Here is a 25581-nt window from a genome sequence, read left to right as displayed (position 1 = left end):
GGCAATGTAACACTGACACCCCAAAAATACACAAGAAAAAGGTAGGCATTGGAGTTGTGCAGAATTGGGGCTCCCCTAATCTGTGGCACAGCATTACACAACTCAGGGCTGTGTGTCCCACTGGACTGTGGCCAAGCTGGATAGACATGTTTTGCTCATGGCTGAGCCAGTCCAAGTCACCAACATCAGTGGCTCTCTTACCTCTTCCAGACCTAGGACTGGGTGTCAGAGAGAAAAGTGGTTCATTTCAACTCTCCCTGCCACTGGGGTGGAGGGCAGCTTCCAACAGAAGCCTTCCCTCTGTCTCCTCCATTCTGTTTGGGCTGTGGGCACAAGTGCCAACAGGCAGAACAGAGCAGCTCAGACCAGCTCAGACAACCCTGCTACACCTCAGATAAGCTCAGTGTCCGCTCTCAGAGACACTGTCCCTCTGTAGCAATCCCCAACATCCCTATCTTCCTGAGGCTACTCTTTCAGGACAGAACTGTCCCAGATTTCCTGGCTCTGTGATTATAGGCCTGTCAGTGAAGCAAGGGTGCTGACCAAAACTGAGGGCTGGGGGCAGGGTGGCCGCTTTGACTGAGTACAGGCCAGTGGTGCCCAGCTCAGCTTTCAATTCCCAGGGCACAGTTTGGCTGACAGGCTGAATGGAACAGGCAGGCAGTGAAACACATGGGGCCTGCAGACCCTGGGGACTTCACCACCCTGCCTGTGTGGTAGTACCTTCCCTTCACTCTGTGGTACTCAACAGCTGGACAATTGAGAGAGCACACAGTCCTGATCAGTGGTAGCCGTCGGTCTTCCTCCACACTGATCATCCCCGTGGGAACACAGCAGGAGCCCAGGGAATCCTTAAGATTTGGGTCAAAGGACCCGGAAGCTGATGCAAGGAGAGTAGGTTGGTCCTCCAGCTAGCTTAGAACAGCCCCGTCAGGCTGTCATGTGATGCTGCCCCGCCTGTCACATGACCTTTGTCACGTGACCACCAGCGCCCTTCTCAGAATCAGGCATGAGCTTCCAATCTCTTGTCCCTGTGGACCATGGGGTCCCTTCCTGGGTCCTGGTCCTGCTGCTGGCACTGGGGTTGTGCACCCTCCAGGCCAGAGGTGAGTGTAGACCGGCTGCCCTCCCTCCTGACCCTCCTGAATCCCTGATGATCCCAATCCTCCCCTGAGCCTCTGCACCTGCCCTCAGCCAACAGATTTCTGGACCCTGGCTTTCGGGAAAACTATTTTGAGCAATACATGGACCATTTCAACTTTGAGAGTTTCGGCAACAAAACCTTTGGCCAACGGTTCCTGGTGTCAGGTAAGTGCTGGCTCCACAGCATGTAACTTGCCTGCTTATCCCTGGCCTTACAGAAACCCATTTACTTCCCATAGATAAGTTCTGGAAGATGGGCGAGGGGCCCATTTTCTTCTACACAGGGAATGAGGGGGACATCTGGTCCTTCGCTAACAACTCTGGCTTCATGGTGGAACTGGCAGCCCAGCAGGGAGCCCTGCTTGTCTTTGCTGAGCACGTGCGTACCTGGACAGCCCGTGGCAATCCCTGAGCTGAAGGAGGTAGGGGGTACAGAGGCAGCGGCTAGCCATCCCTTCCTGCTTCCTACAGCGGTACTATGGAAAATCGCTTCCATTTGGTGTGCAGTCCACACAGCGGGGATATACACAGCTGCTGACCGTGGAGCAGGCACTGGCAGACTTTGCTGTGCTGCTCCAGGCCCTGCGGCAGGATCTCGGGGCCCAGGATGCCCCCACCATAGCCTTTGGAGGAAGGTAGGTCCTTGATTTCCCTTAAAGACAAAGCATGCTAATCCAAATCTATCCCCAAAGATCTGGAGGAAGGCTACTCTTACCTGTCTCTGATGCCCTCAGCCCGTTTGTACCAGTGACACCCTATACAAGGAGGGCCAAAGAAAAGTCCCTTATGCTCTCAACATTTTCTGCCCAGCCCCAGTGTGCTCAGTCCTTAACTCCTTACACAGCAGGTCTGGGTCTAGCTTTACTTCCTCCTGAAAGTCCTCCTTGAGTGGACCTCATAGGCTGTGTTTGTTATGTTGCTCACAGTAGTGGGATAATCCCTCATCTGGCTTTGTCTCAGCAATGTCTTCATGCTGGGCCAGGATAGGGCACCAGCAGGTATCTTTTCCCAATGAAGACTGTCTGCATTGGCCCTACGTACAGAATGTGTGGGCCTAAAAGTTTCAGATCCTTCTTTCCACATTTCGGACTTCTGAGAAGGGAAGGAACAAGGAGAGGAGATGGGTCCAGCCTAGGAACCTCAACCTAGAGAACAGAGTGAGCATGCAGCCAGCTGCCCACAACCATATCCCACGTTCTGCCCTCAGTTATGGGGGAATGCTGAGCGCCTACATGAGGATGAAGTATCCCCACCTGGTGGCTGGGGCACTAGCAGCCAGTGCTCCTGTCGTAGCTGTTGCGGGCCTTGGAAACTCCTACCAATTCTTCCGAGACGTCACAGCAGTGAGTGAGGGTACTTGGGTACCCCAGGCCAGTGCAGGTATGGCAGCAGCAGTGACCATGGTCTCTTCTCCAGGATTTCTATGGCCAGAGTCCCAAGTGTGCCCAGGCTGTGCGGGATGCCTTCCAGCAAATCAGAGATTTGTTCCTCCAGGGAGGTGAGGAGGTTCTTTCTCACCTGCTGCCCACTCGGGCATTCATTCTTCCCCTTACGTTTGCCAGCAGTTTCCTCAGCCTTTTGTCCTGGCCTGTCTCTTCTCAGCCTACGACACCATCAGCCAGAACTTTGGTACCTGTCAGCCACTTTCCAGTCCAAAGGACCTGACTCAGCTCTTTGGGTTTGCCCGGAATGCATTTACTGTGCTCGCCATGATGGACTACCCATATCCTACTGACTTTCTGGGTCACCTTCCTGCCAACCCCGTCAGGGTGAGATGGCTCTCACTGGGTGCAGGACCCAGTACTGGCCTGGTTCAAGAGCCTAGTAGCTACCTGCATTGGTGCCATCAGATACTATTCTGCTGTTGTATCCATGGAGGCTAGCAGCCCTGACCCACATTCTGGGTCCAGAGAAGGACAAGCTGGGTAAGGGACCTCACTGAGATACTCTGTTGCTCTTCTCCTCTAGGTAGGCTGTGAACGGCTGCTGAGTGAGGGCCAGAGAATCATGGGTCTACGAGCACTGGCAGGTGGGCCTACTCCTTGGCCTTCATGGGGCAAGGGTGGAGACAGGGACATAGGATTGAGTAGGGAAAAGATCTGTAGCCCTGACCTGGGACTTGGCTATTTGAGATGTAGTAGGGAACCCACACAGCTTTTGAAACTACAGAACTTGTGTTATAGGAACGGGGAGAGGCTGAAGTGGGTAGCATGACTTCCCAGCAGCCCTAAGAACCGGCATAGCTACCCCCAAGGAACACATTCCAGTTGCCTGGAGCAACAAAGTTGCATGCCTGTCCTGCCCTGTTGTGGGGCAGGGAGCTGTGGGTAGGATAGGTATCTCTAGGCTGTCACAGGAGCCAGGCCACTGGTGACACAAACCCTAAGTGCTTTCTTCACTGAGGAATACCTAAGTTAGCCTTCCTTCCTTCCAAGGTGGGTGGGCAGTGGCTTGAGCATGTAATGTATGGCTGGCTGCTGGTCCCAGCATTAATCCTATCCAGGGCTGGTCTACAACTCCTCTGGCATGGAGCCCTGTTATGACATCTACCGCCTGTACAAAAGCTGCGCTGACCCCACTGGATGTGGCACTGGTTCTGATGCCAACGCCTGGGACTATCAGGTTTGTGGATGTAGAGAAGTTAAACTACCAAGTGTAGGGGTAGGGTGTGTGGCTTGCCTGTCTTTCTTCACTGTGGGGTATCTGCAGGCCTGTACGGAGATCAATCTGACTTTTGACAGCAACAACGTGACTGACATGTTCCCTGAAATCCCGTTCTCTGATGAACTCCGCCAGCAATACTGCCTGGATGCATGGGGCGTGTGGCCGCGGTCAGACTGGCTGCAGACCAGCTTCTGGGGTGGCGGTAAACTGGGCTAGTGATTGGGTGCTGGGGGCTAGGAAGGATGCTACTGCACTCTGTCCTGAGCTGGTTCTGTAGCCTCCAGATGCCGCTCACAGCTTTAAAGGCCATACTGGATACCTTGCCACTACGTGCTGTGTTTCTTTCAGATCTTAAAACTGCCAGCAACATCATTTTCTCCAATGGTGACCTAGACCCCTGGGCAGGGGGTGGGGTAAGTCCAGGCCTGGCAGCAGCTGGCCCCATGTAGGTTGTCTTGGTAATGCTTGGACTGTGTCTGTTGCTGTTCCCCCACTTTGCCAGTCTCCTCAAACAACCTTTTGCCTGTGCAGATTCACTCTCAGGTTTACTTGGCCATCCTTGCCCAATACTCATTTCCTTTTCTCTTTTGGGTGCTTCTTTCCCTTATCACTTAATGTCGTCTAACACATTTCACCTTTTCTTTTCAATGGAACTGTGCTTCAGGTGCATCCCACAGACAGTGCTGGCATATATGTTCGGGTGCCAGGGTGGGAGAGGGGTTGACTACATGTAACTTAAAGCACAGGCTACATGCCCCAGATTCTTCCAACAGATCCAGAGCAACCTGAGTACATCAGTCATTGCTGTCACCATTCAGGGGGGAGCACATCACCTAGACCTCAGGTGCAGTGAGGTGCAGCCCACCTGGTTCCCTTGATGAATCTGGGCCAGTGGTGGGATGTGGGCTATACAGGCATAAAGCCTGCCACCTGAGTGTCCCCCCTCCCCCACACCTGTCTGTTCCTTAGAGCATCTAACTCAAAAGACCCCCCATCTGTTGTGGGTGTGCGGAAGCTGGAGGCTACCCTCATTCGAGAATGGGTAGAGGCAGCCAGGCCAAAACAGCACTCTTCCAGCTAAGACCTAACAGGATCCATTCCCTTGTTCTGTGTGAGCAATTATGGCATGACAACTTGCCTCACATCTGAAGGACTGTCCAGATCCACAGTGGCTTGCCCAGGGTAGACTTTACGCAGGGGGCTGCTGGTAGATGGAAGAAACTGAATAAACATGTGGTTGGGCCAGATGTGTCCTTGTACATGTGTGGAGGGATGAGACACTTGGAGCTACGCTCTAGGAAAGACAACGTACTGCACACAGCCTGCTGGGACACTAGACATTTATTAAGCAGAGACTCCAGCTCTCAGGTTTCGTGCTCCTGGGTGAGAGAGGGAAATCTGCCTTTACTGAGGACCAGCCTCCCCTCCCCAGACCATTCCCATGGCTGCTTCAGTGTGGCTCCCAGTTTTGTGCACATCTTGTGTCCAGTTGTTCTAGTCCTCTTCAGAAGGCCACAGGGCAGTTGCTATCCCCTTGACACTAACCACATCCTCAAGAAGACATCTGGGAGTTGGAGGACACACACTTCTCAACTGCTTAGGCCTTGTCCACAGCCTGAACCTGCCTGTTCACAAAGCTATGGGGCTCCTGGTGCAGGAAGGCAGCGCTGGGAGACAGATGTGGGTAGGCCACCTCTACACATGAATTTGAGGCCTCAGGACATGTCACCAGGCAGGTCCTTCTTTGTAGACACCTTTGGGGTTAGAGCTGGCTTGGGGTACAAGTATTTTGACAGGAAGTCCCTGGAGCAACTACTGTGCCTCAGGCACAGGGTGGCTGCCACTGAGATGCTCTGAGCTACAGATGGGGAGTGAGCATGTCAAACCTCTAGATCTTGGGGTGCACAAGAACACAGGCCCAGAACCTTGAGGTGTCTTAGGTTCTGTCCAGTTTACCCTACACAGTTCTACATGGGATTGGCCTGGTCTTGAGATAGGAGAATCCAATCCAATGGTCAGAGACAGTCAAAGATAAGGCCTACTCTACCCTCACGTCCATTGGCTCAGACACGAAGGCACAAACATCTCACTACAAGAAAGGAACATGATGCTCCTGGCGTTACTCCATCCATCAGTCAGGAGGTGACCTTCACAGACCATTCTAAGACAGCACAAACAAGCCTTCTGGTCTGTTTGCAGGACATCTCCAAAGCCTGCCCTTCCCAGCTCTTCCTACCTGAAGTGGATAAAATTTGTGACTTTAGGGGCAGTTACTGAGATGTTACCTAGAGGACTTGCTATCTCCTTAAGGTCAGTCTACAAATCCCACTCCTTCCCTGACACAGGGCTCATTACAGTGGGCCAAGTCCACTTTCATCTCAACTTAGAAGTCACATTATACCAGGGTATCCTGGGAGTAAGACAAATTTGCTGCTCTAACCCCTGCCAGCCCAGTAGGGTAGCCAGGAGGATCCCTGAGTCCAACCCGTAAACACTAGAGCCACAAGGCCCCTCGAGGTCACACTGGCCCACCAGACCTGTGGGTCAGTCAGGCTTTCACAGGCTTTCAGGCCAAGCCCAGCACCTCACTGACTTGGGCTGTCACTCTGAACTCCATACAGGCACTGGGTCCCAGGAGGTGATAAGTCTTGGGGACTACCATGGGGCTGCCTGCAGCCAGCCAACAGGGTCCTTCAGGCATAGGAACCAGGAGTCACATGAGTTTACAAGGAAGTCAAAGGCTTCTGGTAGACTAGTCAGTCTAAATCCCAGATTCCCATACCTGTTTGGACTCCTGTTCCTCCTACCATATTTATGAAAAGCTGAGATAAGAGGAACCTAGAACTGGACAGGGGCATCACACTTGATGGCTGCCCAAAACTATGTGGGCCCTGTGAAGGTCACAGACCCAAAGGACCACCTTGCCTCTATCAGTCCCCAGGCTAGGTGCTATCCTCCTAGGCAGGAGCCCAGATGGGTAGGGGATGGGCTTCTGTGTTGAACACACAGGTGTCCAGGCTAAACAGCTCCAGATCATCAGAAAACAGCAGGTAGAGGTACTTCAGCGTTTCTCCCACAAAGAAGCTCTCCATCTTGTCCCTGGGCTCAGGCTTCTGGGAATTCTGGACATTGTTGATAGATGAGTAGCCACCTGAGGGGACCTGCAAAGGAGTCAAAGCCTCAATAACACAGGTTGAGCATAGCTTTGGCCCAATATAAAGAGCCAAGCCTCAAGAAGAGCCACCAACCAGAGGTATCACTCAGGCTACTTGCTCAATCCCACATATATGGCCCCAGATTAGGCTCAGGCCTAGCAACCACCTAAGTAATGGCCAAGATCAACTACAGTTCCACAGAGGAACCTGTAAAATACTAACAACCCCTGAGTGGGCAAAAACTACCTTCGAAAGGGTACAGCCACAGGACATGTCCAAGATCTAGTTTGTTATACATAACCTAGGGTAGGCACAGGCAGGAAGCTGAAGCTGTTAAGGTCTGGGACAAAGTAGGGGTTACCTAGACCACACCTTGCCCTACAACCTTTTCTGACCAATTCCCAGGAAGAGAGAGGGCAAGGCAGGCCATTAACACCAGCTGGGGAGGGTGAGGGTGAGGGCAGTGTTCTGGGTCACTGAACACTTTTCATAAGCCATGAGCAAGAGAAAGAGACCCTTCTCAGAAAAGCTTGGATCCTGACAGTGAGCCAAGAAACACTGGGCATCAGAAAGCCTCTAGTGATAACAGGGCCCTGATACCAGCAAGCTCAGCAAGAGGACTATACTATCAAGGTCACACAACTAAGGAGCAGCCAACTAGAGGCCCCAGGAAGCTGGCTCCTCCCCATCTGTGCCACAACAATCCCAAGGATGGGTACAGCCAGAGCTTTGCAGGACCCTGGCTGTGTCTGTCACCAACCAAGACTACTGAGAGGTGCCTCCAGCTCACCCGTGTGTACTTATTGAAGCTCTGCAGGATTTCCCAGCCCCAGTCCTGGTACTTGCGGTCCCTTGTGACACGGTACAGATAGAAGAGGCTTTCCACAGTCTCTGGCCGCAGCAGGTTGTGCCTGTCAGCTGGCTAGGGGCAGAGCAAGAGACTCAGGGAGTATGCACTTTTTTTTTTTTTTGAGTATCCACTCTTGCTGGCATTACCCCTGCCCACATGCAGCCCCTGCCCAGGCTCACCTTGACCTCCACATCCTTATGATCTGCCCGAGGATACAGGTTGAAATGTGCAATCTCGGGGCTCAGACCTGTCTCCATTTGTCGGTTCATCTGGTAGCACGTCTCCATGAGTGCCTGAGCCAGGTCCATGTGGTCAGCTGGCAGGCCATGGTGGACGCCCAGGGCCAGTGTCCCTGGCAGGAAGCACACCAAGTGGTCCTGGAATCAAAGTGTCTCCTCATATCTGGGCTAAGGCCTGTGCTGCGTGGCCAGTACCAAGTGCACTTGGCCAAACTGTTGGGGAGAAGCCCAGGGGCAGCGAGGCTCAGCAACACTTGTCATGTGCTGACTTGGGTCCAGGCAATGCACTCTGTGTCCTAAAATCCAGGGGGAAGTAGAGGGTAGGCTCTTACAGGGGGTCATACTGACCCAGGCTCTCTGGATTCCTTCCACCTCCCCACAAATACCTTCAGATATCTGCTGCACTTCATGAACCACAGAGAGAACCACAAGGAAGGCAGCTGGTCATGGGAGAGGCCATTCCTGCTACTGCAGGGTATGTGGGACCTCTGTTTGGGAATATTCATGAGAATAGCTCCAACCAGGCAGCAAAGGTCAGCCTGTGGCCATGGCACATAGCTGATGACCAGATTTCCTCGTTACTTTCGGCAAACAGAAGCCTTAGAAGTCACAAACAAAGCGGCAGCTTCCTGAAGGCTCTGCCAGTCCACACAACTTACCATCTTGGCATTGAAGCGGCCATGGGCAAGTTCTCCCACAAAAGTGAGCTTTCCGGGCTGAGAATGCTGTACCAGGTGTGCTTTTATGCCCTCGATAGCTTTAACATAGTCTTCCAGACACCTGTAAATAGCACAAGTCAACTTGCTCTGAGCATGCTCATGGTACTGTCTTTCTCAGAGCTACAGGACCAGGAGCTTTGCTAAACTTGACCCACACATGAGACCTATAGATCTGGCCCTGCCCAGGGAGCACATATTGCACACAGTCCCAGTCACGGCTCAGGCCCTTGAGCACCTGCCAACATGAACACTGACATAAGGCAGGCCTTGCCGAATGGCCCATGGTATTTGGGAAATAAGTTCATGTAGAGGAGCCTAGCCCCCTGCTGCACTATTGACTCTGCCTAGCAAAGGATGGGGACAGAAGCTTGGGGCCTGCATCAGGCAGTGGTCAGGCCTCACTGTGTCTCCTTCTTGCCACCCTGGATCCACTGCTTCAGCAGGTACTCGTAGTAGCTGTCGGCCCTGGCACCCAAGGTGAACACTCCCGGGTGGGTGAAGAGGCCGCTGTTGGTGTTGATGAACATGGGCACCAGCCCGTCTTTCTTCCCAGACAGGGAGTGGATGTGCTTTGTCACTTCCTCCACGGCCTCCTGTGGCAGAGAAGGGTAAAGTGGGCTTACTCCAGTCGATTCTTCTCAAACTTCAGGAGATGGAAGGGGGAACACTTCCTATCCCATGAAGCCAGAAATATCCTAGCACCAAAGCCACACGAAAGCACCAGCAGGAATAAAACTAAACTGGTTTCTTTACCGAAGTGGGTGCAGAGGTCCTCCCACAATATGATAGTAAGGCAATTTAGCAACATATTAACCTGTCATGCCTCATGACTCAAAATGCACATGAAAATCATTAACTGTCACAAATAACAGCAGGATGATCAAACAACATCAGACCAATGAATGATAGCACAGGCCTGTAACTAAGGAGAAATGCATCAAGTTCAAGACTAGCCTGGGGTACAGACTGAGACCCTATCTAAACAAACAAACAAACAAACAAGCAAAAACCCCAAAACCATTAGAAAAAAACAATTCTTCCATTTCCTGATAAAAATATTTAACAACATATGTAACCAATGAGAAATAAAAAGGGTTTGAGCATGCATAGGGCCTCAGATTTGGTAATCCTTGATACTACAAAAAAACTAAATAAAACAAAAGGGGACCATCTCAATATAACAAAAGCTATGAGAAAATTATAAATATTTCATAAAGAATAAAATGGAATATTTAGAAATCAATTACAGAGGTGCAAGTTTGCAGAAAGGGCTAGGTGTGATGATCCTCAATCCCAGCACTAAGGGGGTAGGGGAGCAAATGTGGAGGGAGGCAGATCTCTGTGACTTCAAGACCAGCCTGGTTTATACAGTGAGATCCTGTCTCAAAACAAAACACCACTGAAGAAAGGTACTAAAACTGATATAAGTGGGAGGTGGTGGTACAAGCACCCAACACTCAAAGGCAAAGGCAGGCAGATATCTGAGTTTGAGGCCAGCTTTGTCTACAATGAAAGTTCCAGGACATCCAGGGTTGCACAGAGAAACCCTATCTCAAAAGCAAAACAAAACAAGCAAACAAAAGACTGCTATAAATAAATAAAAGCTCTTATGTTTACAGATTGGAAGACTTGACTGTTGAGATGTTCCTCCTCTCCAAAGTAATCTACAAAGTCAATGCAATCCCTCTTACAATCCCAGTATCTTTCTGCAACACAAAAAAGCCCACCCTAACATACAATTCTCAAAAAATTTCAAATCACCAGATCACTGCAGAGTGCAAATGTCATCAGAGAGGCTTCCTCCAGCAGCTGATGGGAGCAGATGCAGAGACCCACAGCCAGACATTGGGTGGAAAGAGAGTCCAGACTGGAGATCCCTACCAGGTCCCTCCCCTTGGAGCTTATGGAACACACTGGAAAAGGGGGAGGAAGAACTGTAGGAGCCAGAGGGGTTGAGGATACCAGAATGTGGCTCACAGAATCAGCTAAGCAGGGCTCATGGGGTCTCACAGAGAGTGAAGCAGCAATCACAGCCTGCATGGTCCATGCTAGGTCCTCTGCATATATGTTATGGTTGTTAGTTTGGTGTTTTTGTGGGGCTCCTATCAGTGAGAGTGGCGGTATGTCTGACTCTTCCACCTACTCTTGAGACCATTCTCTTCCTACTAGGCTGCCTCATCCTGATATGAGGGTTTGTGCCTAGTCTTATTATATATTGGTATGCTGTGTTGGGTAGATATCCCTGGGAGGCCTGCTCTTTTCTGAAGGGTAATGGAGGAGCTGTGGATCTGGAGGCGAGAAAAGGTGGGGAGAGGCCATGGGATGGGGAAGACTAGAAGGAGGGAAACTACGGTCAGGATGTATTGTGTGAGAGAATGAAAAAAGAAAGAAGAGAATAAAGTTGGAAGATTCAAAGTCCCTACCCAAACAAAACCAAATAAATAATCCTAATCCATTTAGAAAGTGGGCTAAGAGGTAATGCACAGTGCAGCTTCAATAGTGGAGCATTTGGTAAGGGTGTATAGGGCCCTGAGTTTAATCCCTAAAACCCAACAGAAAGAGGTGATGGTCAAAAGAACTCAGATAGACATTTTTCCAGGGCAATAATATAAGCACATGAAAAGATGCTCATTGTCAGGAGCACTAGGGAAATACAGGTCAAATCACAATGAGATGCTGCCTCACACCAATCACCTTAGAGAATCTGTTCAAAGAAAAATGTGTTGTTGAGGATATGGAGAAAGTGTGAGTCTTGTTATTACTGACGGGAAAGTAAGATGGTGCAGTCGCAGTGGAAAGTGTTATGCTGGTTCTCTGAAATAGTAAACATAGAATATGATCAAGCAATTCCAGTTCAAGTGATGAAGTCCAGGGAATTCAAAGTGCATCTCAGATAGCACAGCAGCATCACTCTGAGAGCTAAGACTGAGCAGCAACCTGAATGTGAGCATCTGCAGCACAGCATCACAACCATAGTGAAGTCCATATATGGGAGAGAGAGAAACCCCAACAACTGCAGCCACACAAAGGAAGCTGAGCTGGAAAAGCCACTAGAACACAGCTCATGTGGATTCTACCCACACGAGTCCCTTGTACATACCCCTTTACAGAGAGACAGTAGATTGCAGCTGTCAGAGGCTGGGGAACGGAAGCACAGAGTTCTTAATTGGCAGATGTCTCCATTCCACAAGATGAGGAAGGCTATTAATAGATGGTTTTATATAACAGACATATTGAAGATCAGGCAGCCCAGCAGGTAACAGCATTTGCCATGCAACCTGGAGACCTGAGCTTGATCCTTGGAACCCATGTGTATAAAGACAGAAAGAGAGCAGAGTCCACCTCAGTTGTCCTCTCACCTCCACACACGCACAAATCATTTAATATTTTAAATAGTAAAACAAAAAATGAAATTTGCACAGTAAAAAAACTCCACAGTAGTTACACTCATGAGAAGCACTTAGACCCAGGGAAACTGTCTAGCTAGAACCTCCCTGTTCTACCGGAATTTTTTTTTTTCTTTTTGCCCCAATGAGATTTTATTTTTATTTTATGTGTATGAGTTTTTGTACCACATGCATGCTTAGTGCACATGGAAGCCAGAAGAAGGTCCCAGGCCCCAAGGAATTGGAGTTATAAAGAGTTTTAAGGGGACTGAATGTGGTGATTCATACCTGTAATCCCAGTATTTTAGCAATAGGTGGATTTTTATGAGTTCCAGACTAGCCTGGTCTATATAATGGCATTTGGGTGAACCAGGGTGATACAGTGAATCTCTGCCTCAAATCAATCAAACAAACAAACAAAAGCACAAAACAGAGGGTTGTGAGCCATCAAACAGTTTTTCTGTACTGAATCTGCATCCTCTTGCAAGAGCAGCAAGTGCTCTTAACCACTGAGCCACCTCTCTAGCCCTACCTTGAATTTCTTAATTCCGGTAAGACGAGAGAGCTCCCGGAATTCCAACTGAATGCTTGTCACTTCTGCCACTGTGCTGTCTGAAGTCCACTGGGGTGAGTGGGCAAATCCAGTGCCAATGTTCACATCAGAGTACGGAATCTTGGAGGGTGTGGTGAAGGCCGGCATTAGTCGGTTTCCAAAATCTTCCTAGCATAAAAGCACAACAAAGATTCAAGTTAAGATGTTTTTTTTTTCTCACCTGTCACCCATCTGCACCCAAACAAGTGGAGAAACATAGTCTGGTGGCTCTCTAATACCCATTACACAAAAAACCTAGGCTACAGCACCAGAGGACTTTCCTATACACTACAGCAACAAAGAACAGTATTGCGGCAGCTCATACACACCAATGAGGAAGAAACTCAAATGCACTGCAAGAGGAAACTAGAAAAAATTCCACACACCAAGCCACAGGAAACCTCAGCCAAGAACACTCACAGCTTTTCTCAGGAAGAGGCTGTCCCCCGATAGGTGGTAGGTACTCAACAAGCCCCCTAAGATGCGGATGGTACTCTCAAAAAGGTTGACATCGACATTTTTCTTAAAGTCTAACTTCTGTGACACCCAGTTCCTGGCTTCCTTAAATTCTGTGTAACAAAAGAATGAAAGCAAAGGAACAAATTTACATATCTGTCATTCTACGATGGAACAGTGTTGGTGGCACAGGCCTGTAATCTTAGCACTTGGGAGGCTGAGGCAGGAGCATTGCTAAAAGTTCAAAGCCAAGGGCTACACAGTACCTTTTGGGTTAGCCAAAGCTATATACTAAGACCCTGTTTTTTATTTTATTTATTTTTATATACGTGGGTGTTTTGTGTGCCTATACTTACCTGTGCACCAGGTATGTGTAATGCTACAGAGGCATCAGATTCCCCCTGGAAGGAGTTCTGTAACCACCATAGGTAGTGGGAATCAAACCTGGATCCTCTGGAAGAGCAACTAGTATGTATGTATGTATGTATGTATATATGTATGTATGTATTTATAAAGATTTAGTTATTTGTATACAATATTCTGTCTGCATATACATCTGCACACCAGAAGAGGGCACCAGATCTTATTATAGATGTGAGCCACCGTGTGGTTGCTGGGAATTGAATTCAGGACCTCTGGAAGAGCAGCTAGTGCCCTTAACCTCTGAGCCATAGCTCTAGCCAGCCCCAAAACGAGTGTTTTAACCATTAAGCCAACTCTTCAGTTCCCCAGGATACTGCTTTAAAATATATTTTGAGTGGCTGGAGAGATAGCTCAGCAGTTAAGAGCACTGTCTGCTCTTCCAGAGGTCCTGAGTTTAATTCCTGGCAACCATATGGCGGCTCACAATCACCTTTACTGAGATCTGATGCCTTTTTCTGGCATGCAGGTGTGCATACAGAGAGAGCACTCATATACATAAAATAAATCTTTTAAAATTGTATTTTGAGACTTCTTTTGTTGAGACAGGGTTTCACTGTGTAGCTCTGGCTGTCTTGGACTAGCTTTGTAGACCAACCTGGCCTTGAACTCAGAAAGAGACCCTTGCATCTGTCTCCCCAAGTGCTGGGATCACAGGCGTGCACCACTGCATCCAGTTTGAGACTTTATTTTTATTTTATGGGTATGGATATGTTGCCTGTATGAGTGTTTGTGTACTGTGTGTACGCATCAGATTCTCTGCAGCTGAGGCTACAGAGTGTTGTGAGCTGCCAGTGGGTGCTGGAAACAGAACCTGGTCTTTCAGAAGTGCAACCAGTGCTCTTAAACTTTGAGCTTCCTCTCTATCCCCAAGACATTGTCTTTTAAAACCAAAACCAAAACAAACAACAACAAAAAACAAAGCCAGGCATTGTGTAGCATCCCAAGGAAGATACAGTGAGTTCAAGGTCAGTCTAGGCTGAGACCTGCCTTTAAAAAACAAACAGGGTAAGTGGTCAGTAGATAAAGGTTCTTACCACCAAGTCTGACAACCTAGGATCAATCCCTGGAACCCACATTGTGGAAGGTGAAAAGTAACTTCCACAATTTGGCCTCCAACCCCTACAAGTGTGCCATAATACATACAAGCGCCCACACACAAAAGAAATAAATTTAACAAGAAACCCCAAACAAAATGCCTTCTGCAGAGAAAGGTTCGCACCATGAATCGGCCCTAGTTAGCACCATCCCCAGCAGGTGCTATTGCACATGGAGCAACAACAACCATCAAGCAGTTAAGCAAAGGCGCTGGAGTGACAGTTTGGCAGTGAGGAGTACTTGCTCTTGTAGGACGGCTCTCAGTAGCGTGAGGAGACTCGTAACTATGTGTAGCTCCAGCTCTAGAGGATGTCTCTGGCTTTACAAGGGCACCTGTACTCATATGCACATACCTACATACAGGCACACATGCCTACACATGTAAAATCACTAATTCTGGGGCTGGAGAGATGGCTCAGTGGTGAAGAGCGCTGTCTGCTCTTCCAAAGGACCTGGGTTCAATTCCCAGCACCTTCATGGCAACTCACAACTGTCTGTAATACCAATTCCATGGGATCTGATACCTTCATACTAATGCACATAAAATACAAATAAAAAAATAAGTCTTTTAAATGAATTAAAATAAAAATAATTATCAGTTTAGAAATTTTAAGGACCCATACTACCAAATTAAGTGGGATCTGCATAACCTAAGGAGGACATCGTGGAGATACAGAGCCAAGGCAAGTGTAGTCCCTAGTGTATCCTAGTGTCATCAGAGACTGGATGAAAATCCAAGGACACAAACAGCTTTTTAGTAGGTAAGAGACAGCTGCCCTGAGTGAGCAGCTGGATTAAAACAGACCCCGACCACACACAGCAAGTACACATTTTCCTATATCCAGGACAAAAAACCAAAGTCCAATGGAGTAGCATGCATGGCCCACATGGAGGGAGCCCTCACACTCTGCTTTAGCTTGTCTGTCTTCACATGGATGTCATACACATCACGCATGCATGGCCCACATGGAGGGAGCCCTCACACTCTGCTTTGGCTTATGTGTCACATCACACATGGAACTCAGTCCAACCCAAAATGGAAGCATTACCTTGCTTCAGACCCAAAATCCACATGGTATCCAAGGCATCGATCAGGGTAAGGCCCAGGCCAAACCACTCACTGAAGGTTTTGGACACAGGCTTCAATTCATCATGGCCCCAAGCAAACTTTCGGTAACCCTTCCAAGCATGGAGAAAGGCCTCAATCACCCCCTTCTGGCGCTCATTCGGGGGAGCTAGAAAGGAGAAAGCACAAGGATAGCATATAGCCCCACTCTTGGGGCTTCCAAAGACCCACTGTGACTCTTCAGTTAACGCACTGAGACGGGCACTGGCCAGAACCATGAGAGTATAAAAAGGGCAGGGTGAGTTACAATGAAGCAGATAAGGCAGAGGCCAAAGCACAACAGTCAGGCCCTCAGTGGCATACAGTGACCAGTAATCATGTTGTCTGAAGGCCACACTCAATAGCACTAGGACCTCAGGTCCCTCTCTGTTCAAGGGAAATAGGGTACCATTCCTATGGTCCAACTCAACATTACAGAGTAAATCCCTCTAAAGCAGATAGTGAACACAGTGTCTGCCCACCAGAGTGTGTAATGTGAACTTGGAAATAAGTAGGAATCAGTGGTTGAGCAGACTGCAGCTTACACATCCTTGGTTTACAAATATTATCCAAGCAAATGAACTTACAGAGTCCCAGGGGACAAGAGCATGTGCAAATACACCAGCATCTATGGTCTCCTTAAGAGTACCTCACCTCCACAGGGAGCTTTCTTCTTCCAAACTAGGCAGCATAGAACAGTCTGTGCACTGTCACACATGCCTTTTCCCACTAAGTTCTAAGGTTTCTGCTGATGACATGGCCTGGCCCCACCATTCCTAACACAGTGATCTCCATGTGCCCCAACAAGCTGGTGCTGGAATCAAGAGGGCACCATTCCTGTGAGTGGGCCCTAGCATGACTAGCCAGAGCCTCAGTTCCTGTATGTACAATGGAACTATGCAGACATCTCTTATCTCAAAGGGTATAATAACAGAAACAGGCCAGGCATACTATGAGAATGGAAATAGGCTGGTACACACAGAGCTCTTAGCACAAGGCCAAAACCAAGAAGATCTCAATAAATAATGCTATAGTTCCAGTGACCCACAGACTAGTATAGAAGTTGACACATCAAGGGACACTTGTGTCTCTTCTTTCTTTAACAAGGCATTTATTTTTATGATGCCAGGTGGTGGTAGCACACTCAGCACTTAAGAGACAGAAGCAGGCAGATCTCTGAGTTCAAGGCTAGCCTGGTCAACAGATTGACTTCCAGGACAGCCAAGGCTACAGACAGAAACCCTGTCTCAAAAAGAAAAAAAAAAAAAAAAAAAATTGAAAAACTAAAACAATAAAAAAATTATTTTATTGAATCTTTAGTATTAAAATGTATGATTTTAATCTTGTGTATTTTCTTATGCTAAGGCACAACCTGGCCCAGGAGCAGAATGGCAAAATCAAACTTCTCAAACACAGCATTGGCTGCTCAATGCTCACGCAAAAAGCCAGGGCAACTAAGAAGCCACAGACAGTCATAAGGGTTGCAAGAAGAATGTGGCCAGAACATGGATGCTAAAGGATGAGCTGCACAGACAGCAGGCAGAGGCTATGACCTGGATGTAGAGTGTCAACCCCCAGGCTCTTGGGCACAGGCTCTCATGAGGCAAAGAAGTGGAAAAACTCACCTGGCTCTTTCCACATCCTGAATGCCAGAAGAGATGTGGAGGCTTCAGCTCTTTTTGAAGGGAGTTCAGTGGCCTGTTCAGGCTCAATCACTGCTCCCCGCCAGCTTGGAGAGAGGGGAAAGCATCAACTGGTTGCTGTTTATACCCTCCAAATCCCGCATACTGCTTAGGACAAGGCCTGCTCCCAGATGAACTCACCCCTGTAGGAGCCACAACACAGAGTGACAGGAAACAACCAACGAATCCTGACACAAACCAGACTACTTGGAACATGGAACTCTTCCCAGGTACAGCCACTTGGATGTGGAGCAGACAATCCCAGAGCTGCTCTAAGGGAGAGCCTAAACAAGAGGAGTTCCTGAGATCTGTAGGAAACTCAAGGAGCAGCCCTGTGGAGGGATGCAGTGGCCAGAGGCTGAAGCTCTTAAGGTGGTAACTACAATTTACTGCATAAATCCAAAGTGAAGTAAAATCAGCACAGGAGTCAGGGTAGCTGCCTAGACTGGCACTATCTCTACTCATAGATTTGACATCTGGGGAGTCTATCTATGGCTGCCACATGACATCTGATTAAGTGTAGACCCAAAGCTTTCCTTTTCGTTGTTGTTCTTCTTCTTCCTTTTTTTCTTTTAAGATTTATTTATTTACCATTTATACAATATCCTGCCTATATATGTGCCTGCAAGCCAGAAGAAGGCACCAGATCTCACTATAAATGGTTGTGAGTACCATGTGGTTGCTGGGAATTTAACTCAGGACCTTTGGAAGAACAGCTAGTGCTCTTAACCTGAACCATCACTCTAGCCCCTTTTTTTGGTTTTTCAAGACAGGGTTTCTTGTGTAACTGACCTGGCTGTCCTAGGACTTGCTCTGTAGATCAGGCTGGCTTCAAACTCACAGAGATCTGCCTGCCTCTGCCTCGTGAGTGCTGGGATCAAAGGCATACCACCACCAACTGGCTCTATAGTGTATTCTGTCTTTCTTTAAGTTTTTTTTTTTTCTTTTTCAGTTTTTTGAGATAGTTTCTCTGTGTAGCCCTGGCTATCCTGGAACTCACAGAGTTCTGCCTGCCTCTGCCTCCTGAGTGTTGGGATCAAAGGCATATGACACCACTGCCCAGCCTGCATGTATATATTTGTACTACATGTGTGCCTGGTGCCCTCAGAAACTGGAGGAAGTCAGATCCCCTAGAACTACAATTATGACTGTGTGAGCTACTATGTGGGTGCTGAGAACTGAACCTATGTCCTTTGCAAGAACAAGTGTTCTTAACCTCAAATCTATCTCTTCAGCAACAACCACCCCCCCCCCTTTTTTTTTTCTTTTTAGTATCCTTGGCTGGCCTGGAGCTTGCTATGTAAATCAGGATGGCCTCAGACTCACAGATATCTACCAGCCTCTACCTCGTATACTGGAATTAAAGGTGTGTACTACCATGTCTGGCTTTTCTCTTTATTTTCTGCAATATAGTGTTTCTCAGAGCTGTATGTCATCCTTACACAGGGGCCAGGCTACTCTTCTGTCATTCCAACTTTAGCACACATATGTGGCTGAAGCAAGAACACAAAGAATTGCTTTAATACCCTGAGTGAGCAAAACTGGGCCAAGGCTCAGCTACTGCCCCTCTCCATTCAGAGAGCTTTTTCCTCTTTAATACAGCTTATTCACTTTGTATCCAAGCTGTAGCCCCCTTCCTTATTCCCTCACAATCCCACCCTCTCTCCCTCATCTCCTCCCCCCTCCATCTGATCCTAGCCTATCAGGACCGGCTGCATTGCCTTCCTCTGTGGCCTGGTAAGGCTGCTTCCCCCTCAGGGGGAGGTGATTAAAGAGCCAGGCACTGAGTTCATATCAGAGACAGTTCCTGTTCCCCTTATTAGGGTACCCGCTTGGAGACTGAGCTGCCATGGGCTACATTTGAGCAGGGGTTCTAGGTTATCTCCATGCATGGTCCTTGGTTGGAGTATGTCTCAGAAAAGACCCTTGTGCCAGAATTCTTGGTTCTGTTGCTCTCTTTGTGGAGCTCCTGTTCCCTCCAGGTCTATCTCCCTGTTCTTTCATAAGATTCCCTGAAGAGAGCTTCTGTTTTTAAGAGCACATTATAAGCTGCATCAGACACTGGCTTTGGAAGCACACCGTTTTCTCCTACAAACATGATCAAGAGTTTCTCCAGGCCACTGTTCTCCCTGGAACTTGTCTACACTGCTTACTTCCACACCATCTCCTTATGTGCTCATGACTCTAAGACTTCAGGTTCCACATCCTCAGAACAGCTGTGCAGGCTTAGAGCTTAGGCCATCCCTCCTGGCAGAGCTGCACCCAATGTTTTCAATGTGACACTGAGTAGGAAATGAAGCCAAAAGGCATCTAGACTGAGGTGTCTGTGGGTACTGCAAGCAAGAAATTTGTTGGGCTCAGTCCAGAGGAACAAGCCTTGCCTTCTCATTGTGCTTACTGCCAAACCAGAAGTGTCTAGAATAGGCGGTGCCTATCAACCAGTTGTCACTCCCACAACTGCCTGTCACAGAAAGAGGCCCCTGTCACAGAAAGAGACCAACTCTCACTTTCCTCCTTACCTCTATTCCTCTTTGACCCTCTACTCTCACATCCCTTAAAATTGCCTTGCTCTCAGATACAACTGTACACAAGAACAGGCCATGGACCAAATGTGGCTCTGAAATGTGACTGTATAGTAAAACTTATTGAAGCCATCCTTAGAATACTGTTGCTTTAAATAAGAAGTATGAAAAAGTGAGTTTTCATTAAAGCAAAATAAAACAAAACCAGACAAGCTGGCATCAGACTGTGCTTACTGCTGTCGTCGGTTGGTACCTGATGATGGCTTTCTGTGTGTCTTCTTCCTGTGGAGCCTTCCCCAGGGCGGTTTCCCTCTCCTTAGCATCATCCTGCATCCCATCCTTGGAGACTGTGTTGGGGGGTCTGATCTGCAGGTGGGGAGGACCTCGCCGGAAATGCTTTTGCCGCTTCTAAACCAAAATAAGAGTCATATGCAAAAATACATCACCTGTCATGGCCAGGGCTTCCTTACATGTGTAAGATTCTGTTCCTCAAGTGTGTACCATACCCAAAGAGGGCAGTAGGCCAAGCCTTGCAGGGAATTGGTTTCACTTTTTAATTTTCTGCAGTTTGAGAGATGAGCTGCTTAGGAACCTGGAGAAATACCAAATAGCTAGTACAGGTCTGGATAAAGAGTTGAGAGTCCTTGATGGAATAGTTTAAAATTGAAACAGTCCTCCAGAGATAAGAACAATAAAGATAAAGACGCTGTGGATGACAACCTGGGTTACTCACACTCCATCTGAGAAAGTGTAGAAAGCCTCAGGTTCTTACAAATCACAGGCTGGGTTTCCACTTCTACCCTCACACCCAGTGCTGTCAATGGGATGGTATACACCCAGACTTATTCTGTGCTTCCACAACAGCAAGCAAAGAAATTCACTCTTAGCTTTATTTATATCCTCAATAAATGATTTGGTAACGCATAAACACAATGAATGACCCAGCTATAAGAACTTACATGACAGAAGATAACCAAAATAGGATAAAAACACACATGACTCTAGGTGGTGGTGGCACACATCTTTAATCTCAGCACTCTGGAGGTAGAGTCAGGTGGATCTCTGTGAGTTCAAAGGCCAGTCTGGTCTACAGTGGGTTCCAGGATAGCCAGAGCTACATGGAGGAACCCTGTCTTGAAAAACAAAACAAAATAAAACAAAAACAACAACAACAACAAATGCACATGATACAGACCTAACCCCAGCACTCTGGCCCCAGAGGCAGGTAAATCTCTGAGTTGGAGGCCAGTTTGGTCTACAGTGAGTTCATGATAGGCAGGGATACACAGAGAAAAAACCCTGTCTCAAAAAACTCACTCACATGACACCTATCCCCAACTGTGTTCAAATGTTATCCAATTAAATCTACTACTAAAGTACAACAGATATGTAAAAATCTGCCCTGAGTAGGGTGGCTGTGCATGCTTCACATTGTATATGTCCTAGCATTCCAATTTTCCTACTAACACCTGTGACACTGAAATCAGTTAAAGCATAAACAGTAGAACACAAGGTAGAGAAAAGCTAGAGGCTGAGAACTGACAAGTTCATAAAGTTGCTGAGGGCAGCAGCACACTGAACCACTGGAAAGAGACTCAGAACACTTTCTCCTGCACCTGGCAAATACAACTGCTTCAGGGAAACTCCAGAGCAGGAAAGTTTCCACCTGATTAAAACATTCCATCCTGTAGGCAAGCTTTTTAAGCAGGAGGCCTCTCTCTGCCAGAATAAGCAATTAAAGCTGAGAGTCCCTCTGAAAGAGGTGGAGCTGCAATGAAGACACTCAGACAAGCCAATCTGCAAAGACTGACAGAGCAGTTGCCTGAGAAAAGCAGAAACCAGCCCACCTGCTGGAAGAGGTTAGGGCCAACTGAGGCACCTGCAAATGACAAGTTCCAACCTGTTGCGCTGCCTGGGAGCTCCAGGTTCCCAGTTTTCTGAGCTTTGTGCCATGGGGTGGGCTTTGGTGATGCAGCTGTCATGAGTCATTTCTGCTCCAAAGTCACTGGTCCACCAAGCTGGAGTTCAGTGGTATCCAAACTGTTGGGGGATCCCTTTCTGGGGTGAGTAGATGTGTTTCCACAGGAAAAGTTTTATCACACAATATCTCTACATTCTTTCTGTTAGGAAGATTTCATGGGCCACAGGCAAACACACACACACACACACACACACACACACACACACACACACTCGGAAAACCAAAGTATCATCACCGTGGGGAAACTAGCAGGTGCACACAAACCCTGTCTAGAAGCAAGTTTTTTACCCAAAAGCTGTATCAACAGTTCAAAGGGATGGCATGTTAACTGTCCTTTTCAAACTCGACCCTTTCTTCCCTATGGCTTGATCAACGGGGCTTGCCTGCACTGGTTTCTTCTACTTGCTTTGTACTTTCTACTGAGTATCTGGCAACTTAGTAACAACATGCTTTCTGAAGAAGAAAAAGTAAACACCCCCTGTTTAGAATGAAGGCATGCCCAAATTCACCAGGACTAACATCCCATGCTTGGATCCTAGGCCAATGTGCATCCATTTCTCAATCGGAAACCAGTCTTGAGGATGTAGTTTCCCAGAGTGGCTGTTAGCAAGGGCTTTTGGTTTGTATGATACCCTACGGTCAACAGGGATATGAAACCTCCACCTATGCCCAAGATGCTACCCACAGGGGAAGTTAAAGTCTTGCAACATCTGCTAGGCTATGTTAACACTGGCTATATTAAAAAGAAAAAGAAAGAAAGAAGAAGAAGGAAGAAGAAGAAAGGGATAAAAAAGATAGCTAAAGGCTTCAGAGATGTAGAGGAACTCAACTGCAGTGAGCAACTGCCCCAACTCAGGAAATCTGAGTCTGGACCTTCTCTATCATAAGTCAGCTCTCAGCAACTGGCTCTTCGACTTACCTCTAGGCTCCAATTCATCAGCCATACTCCCCATAACCCTAAGCTTCTCAGAGTGGGTACCTGAGAATGAGACCTGGCTGTTCACAAAACTCTTTCTAGACAAACTACACTACCTCTACACAGGACTCCCCTGTCAGGTGATTCTAATACAGCCTATCCACAATGGCCCCACACTGCCAACTACGAATAACACCGCAATCAGATGGAGTAGCCCCATGCTTTTAAGCTGGCTCCTGCTCATTTCTCACCAGCCCCTTCACACAGGGATTCTCCCTCTTTCCCACACCATAACCTAACTGTGAAGCACCTTCCTTCATTGGGAAGCATCTCCACCTGGTCCTCCTCAGATCTTCCTGAGCATCATCCACACCCCTTAGGCACCACCAGAACCACAATGGGACAGTCTCAGTTCCTACTCCCCAGCCTGGCTCCATTGGAAGGTCACCTTGTGGGGCTCCATCTCCTTCAGCCTTGCTCTGCCCATCCAGACAGACATGGGCTTCTTGAACACTTTCACAGAAGTGGCTCCACCACTCAACACTGTCTTCACTCTGTCATGTGCCAACTGTCTAATTCTACTTGTTGCTGGCCTCTCACCGCCCCTTCAGTTTCTGTGGTTCCTCCAAAGTGAAGTCTCTTTCCTCATAAGTGGGCAGCCAGCACCTAACACAGGAGCTAGACCATGGTAGTGTTCAAAAAGAATGAAGCAAGTGTGAGGTTGAAGTGACAGGTAAAAGAAAAACTTCAGCCTCTTTGAGGCAGTTATTGGCCAACTTGCAATGCTCCAAAACAGACCCCAGTGACAACTCCACATAGTGGAGTGACAATTCCCACTTCACTGGAAATACCTGAGAGACTATGTCTGAAAACCCTTCTGATTTAGTAATTTCCTTTTGAATGGCTGGTAAGACAGGCAGGACTTCTGGCTTCATCTTCTGTTCTTCTGCAGGTCTGCCACTCAGAGCTGTGGAAGAAAATTTTCACCTTGAGGCCTAAATAGGCTCCATAAGAGATGTCTAAACAGGTGTCATTTGTTTTAGGTAGTGAGAAATCCAAGAAGCCGCTGAATTCAAGAAGGTCCAGAAAAATCAAATCTGATTATATACATGTATATGTGTGTATATACACATATACATATAATTGTTGTGCTTTTTTTGAGACAGGGTTTCTCTGTGTAGCCCTTGCTGTCCTCACTTTGTAGACCAGGAGATTTGCCAGCCTCTGCCTCCTAAGAACTGGGATTAAAAGTGTTACTACATCCCCTTGGGCAGGTTTTATTTTTCCCAGGCTAGCCTCAACTCCTGTTCTTCCTGCCTCTACTTGCCAAGTGCTGGGACTACAGCCCATGTCAGGCTGAGCCTACTCTTTCCCAAGCATTTGGCAGAGTGTGTCCTTAAGCACAACATGCATACAACACCCCTACCCCCCCAACATAATCAAGTGTCTATACTGGAAAGAACAACACGGTGGTAAACAGGCAACTTGATTTGAGCAGTCTAAAGTACTGTCTGGGTCTCCAAGAGCAGCAATCTTACCCACCCCCTCAGGAAACCTGCTGGTCCTTAGCAAACACACAGTAACACACGGTAGGGATACATGTGATTAGAGCTGCTCCTGACTGATGTTCTCTGACAAAGGGAGGCAGCACCATTGGCACCAAATACTTAGAGAGCAGCCTACAAGGTCACCTGCACAACCAGGTGGTCAGACTGAGTTCCATTTCCCCTTTTGCTGCATTTGTTAATCTGTCAACACATATGCCTCCTGGTACTGTTTCATCTGGATTGAGAAAATATATCTGACCTCAGCCTGCATCCCCTCTGCCCTAGCACCACTGGTATTTCTGATACCTTTCCACTGGTCAGCCGCCTGAAGACAATACAGGAACCCACAGAGAATCAGAAAGCCCAGGAGAAAGAGAATCACATTCCGCTGTAACCTCGAAAGTTGCTTCCATTTCTAAGAAAGAGCCAGAAAAAGACACTTGTCACAGATTCGGCGAGGAGGGCAATTCAGGGAAACCCTATGGTATGGTCTCATTTGAGGGCAAAGTTTACATTACTAGGGCAGCACCAGAAGTGACAGCACACTAGCTCATACGTGGCAAAAGCACTGTACACCATCTGTCCAGCTGCACATACACTGGAGAAAAACTCCTGAAACTCCATGACCTGGCTCGGGCATCGACCGACCATACATCTGACAATACATGCTGTGTATGTGCCCCTCAGCCAAGGACCCCCAGAACACCTGGCATTAGGCAGGGGAACCAACAACACCGGGCTTCAAGCCGCGAGAACCAGACGCGGCAGAGGAACTTCGGGAAGCTGGAAGAGACCAGGACGCTCCAGCTAGGCACTACCCGCGGCAGGACTTCCCCGGCCCGGCCCCGCCTCACCCTCCAGCACGAACGCCGCCGCCGGCTCTTGCTGTTGTCGTAGCTCTCGCCCAGGCTCAGCGTCACCGAGATGAAGTCCCGGTGAGGCGCCGGCGGCGGCGGCGGCGGCGGCGGCGGCGGGTACATGACTGCGACGACTGCCCAAGAGATCTCGCTTGCTGGAGGTGTCAGGAAACCCAAGACTCAGGGGAAACGCGGGCTGCCATAGCGAAGGAGTCCACACCCCGCCCATCGCCCTAGACATCAGTGCGC

The 25581-nt window shown here is 48.2% G+C and overlaps 3 protein-coding genes across 5 annotated transcripts in view; 2 read left to right on the top strand and 1 right to left on the bottom strand.

The window, feature by feature from the left end:
* The first annotated feature begins 971 nt into the window (after positions 1-971).
* Positions 972-5049, top strand: Dpp7 (dipeptidyl peptidase 7). Of its 2 annotated transcripts, none has more exons than XM_055599951.1 (13): positions 972-1106; positions 1195-1308; positions 1383-1522; positions 1615-1778; positions 2351-2486; positions 2560-2641; positions 2746-2912; positions 3112-3172; positions 3647-3765; positions 3853-4009; positions 4156-4220; positions 4581-4651; positions 4777-5049. In XM_055599951.1, exons 1-13 carry the CDS (start codon positions 1010-1012, stop codon positions 4886-4888), a joined length of 1485 nt encoding a protein of 494 aa, XP_055455926.1. In that variant the 5' UTR covers positions 972-1009; the 3' UTR covers positions 4889-5049. The 2 variants fall into 2 exon arrangements, with proteins under 2 accessions (XP_055455926.1, XP_055455927.1); XM_055599952.1 differs by having other exon boundaries at positions 4568-4651; positions 4777-4858.
* An 81-nt stretch (positions 5050-5130) lies between these two features.
* On the bottom strand, positions 5131-25557 carry Man1b1 (mannosidase alpha class 1B member 1). 2 transcript variants are annotated; one of them, XM_055599948.1, is made up of 13 exons: positions 25330-25557; positions 24782-24890; positions 23780-23895; positions 20285-20439; positions 17453-17556; positions 15772-15957; positions 13169-13317; positions 12689-12877; positions 9173-9363; positions 8711-8831; positions 7992-8189; positions 7753-7884; positions 5131-6968 (listed from the first exon to the last, which is right to left on the bottom strand). In XM_055599948.1, exons 1-13 carry the CDS (start codon positions 25453-25455, stop codon positions 6765-6767), a joined length of 1980 nt encoding a protein of 659 aa, XP_055455923.1. In that variant the 5' UTR covers positions 25456-25557; the 3' UTR covers positions 5131-6764. The 2 variants fall into 2 exon arrangements, with proteins under 2 accessions (XP_055455923.1, XP_055455924.1); XM_055599949.1 differs by lacking the exon at positions 13169-13317 and having other exon boundaries at positions 12689-12873.
* Grin1 (glutamate ionotropic receptor NMDA type subunit 1) overlaps positions 25454-25581 on the top strand; it is an 11282-nt gene continuing 11154 nt past the window's right edge. Inside the window, exon 1 of the mRNA XM_055599764.1 lies at positions 25454-25495. Coding sequence (XP_055455739.1) covers positions 25454-25495 — 42 coding nt within the window. The remainder of the gene's footprint in view (positions 25496-25581) is intronic.

This window comes from Psammomys obesus, unplaced genomic scaffold, assembly GCF_907164565.1.
Source record: "Psammomys obesus unplaced genomic scaffold, mPsaObe1.curated_primary_1811, whole genome shotgun sequence".
In the NCBI taxonomy this organism is placed as follows: domain Eukaryota; kingdom Metazoa; phylum Chordata; class Mammalia; order Rodentia; family Muridae; genus Psammomys; species Psammomys obesus.
Note: the sequence above shows the minus strand (reverse complement) of the source record. Positions and strands in the feature narration are given on the sequence as shown.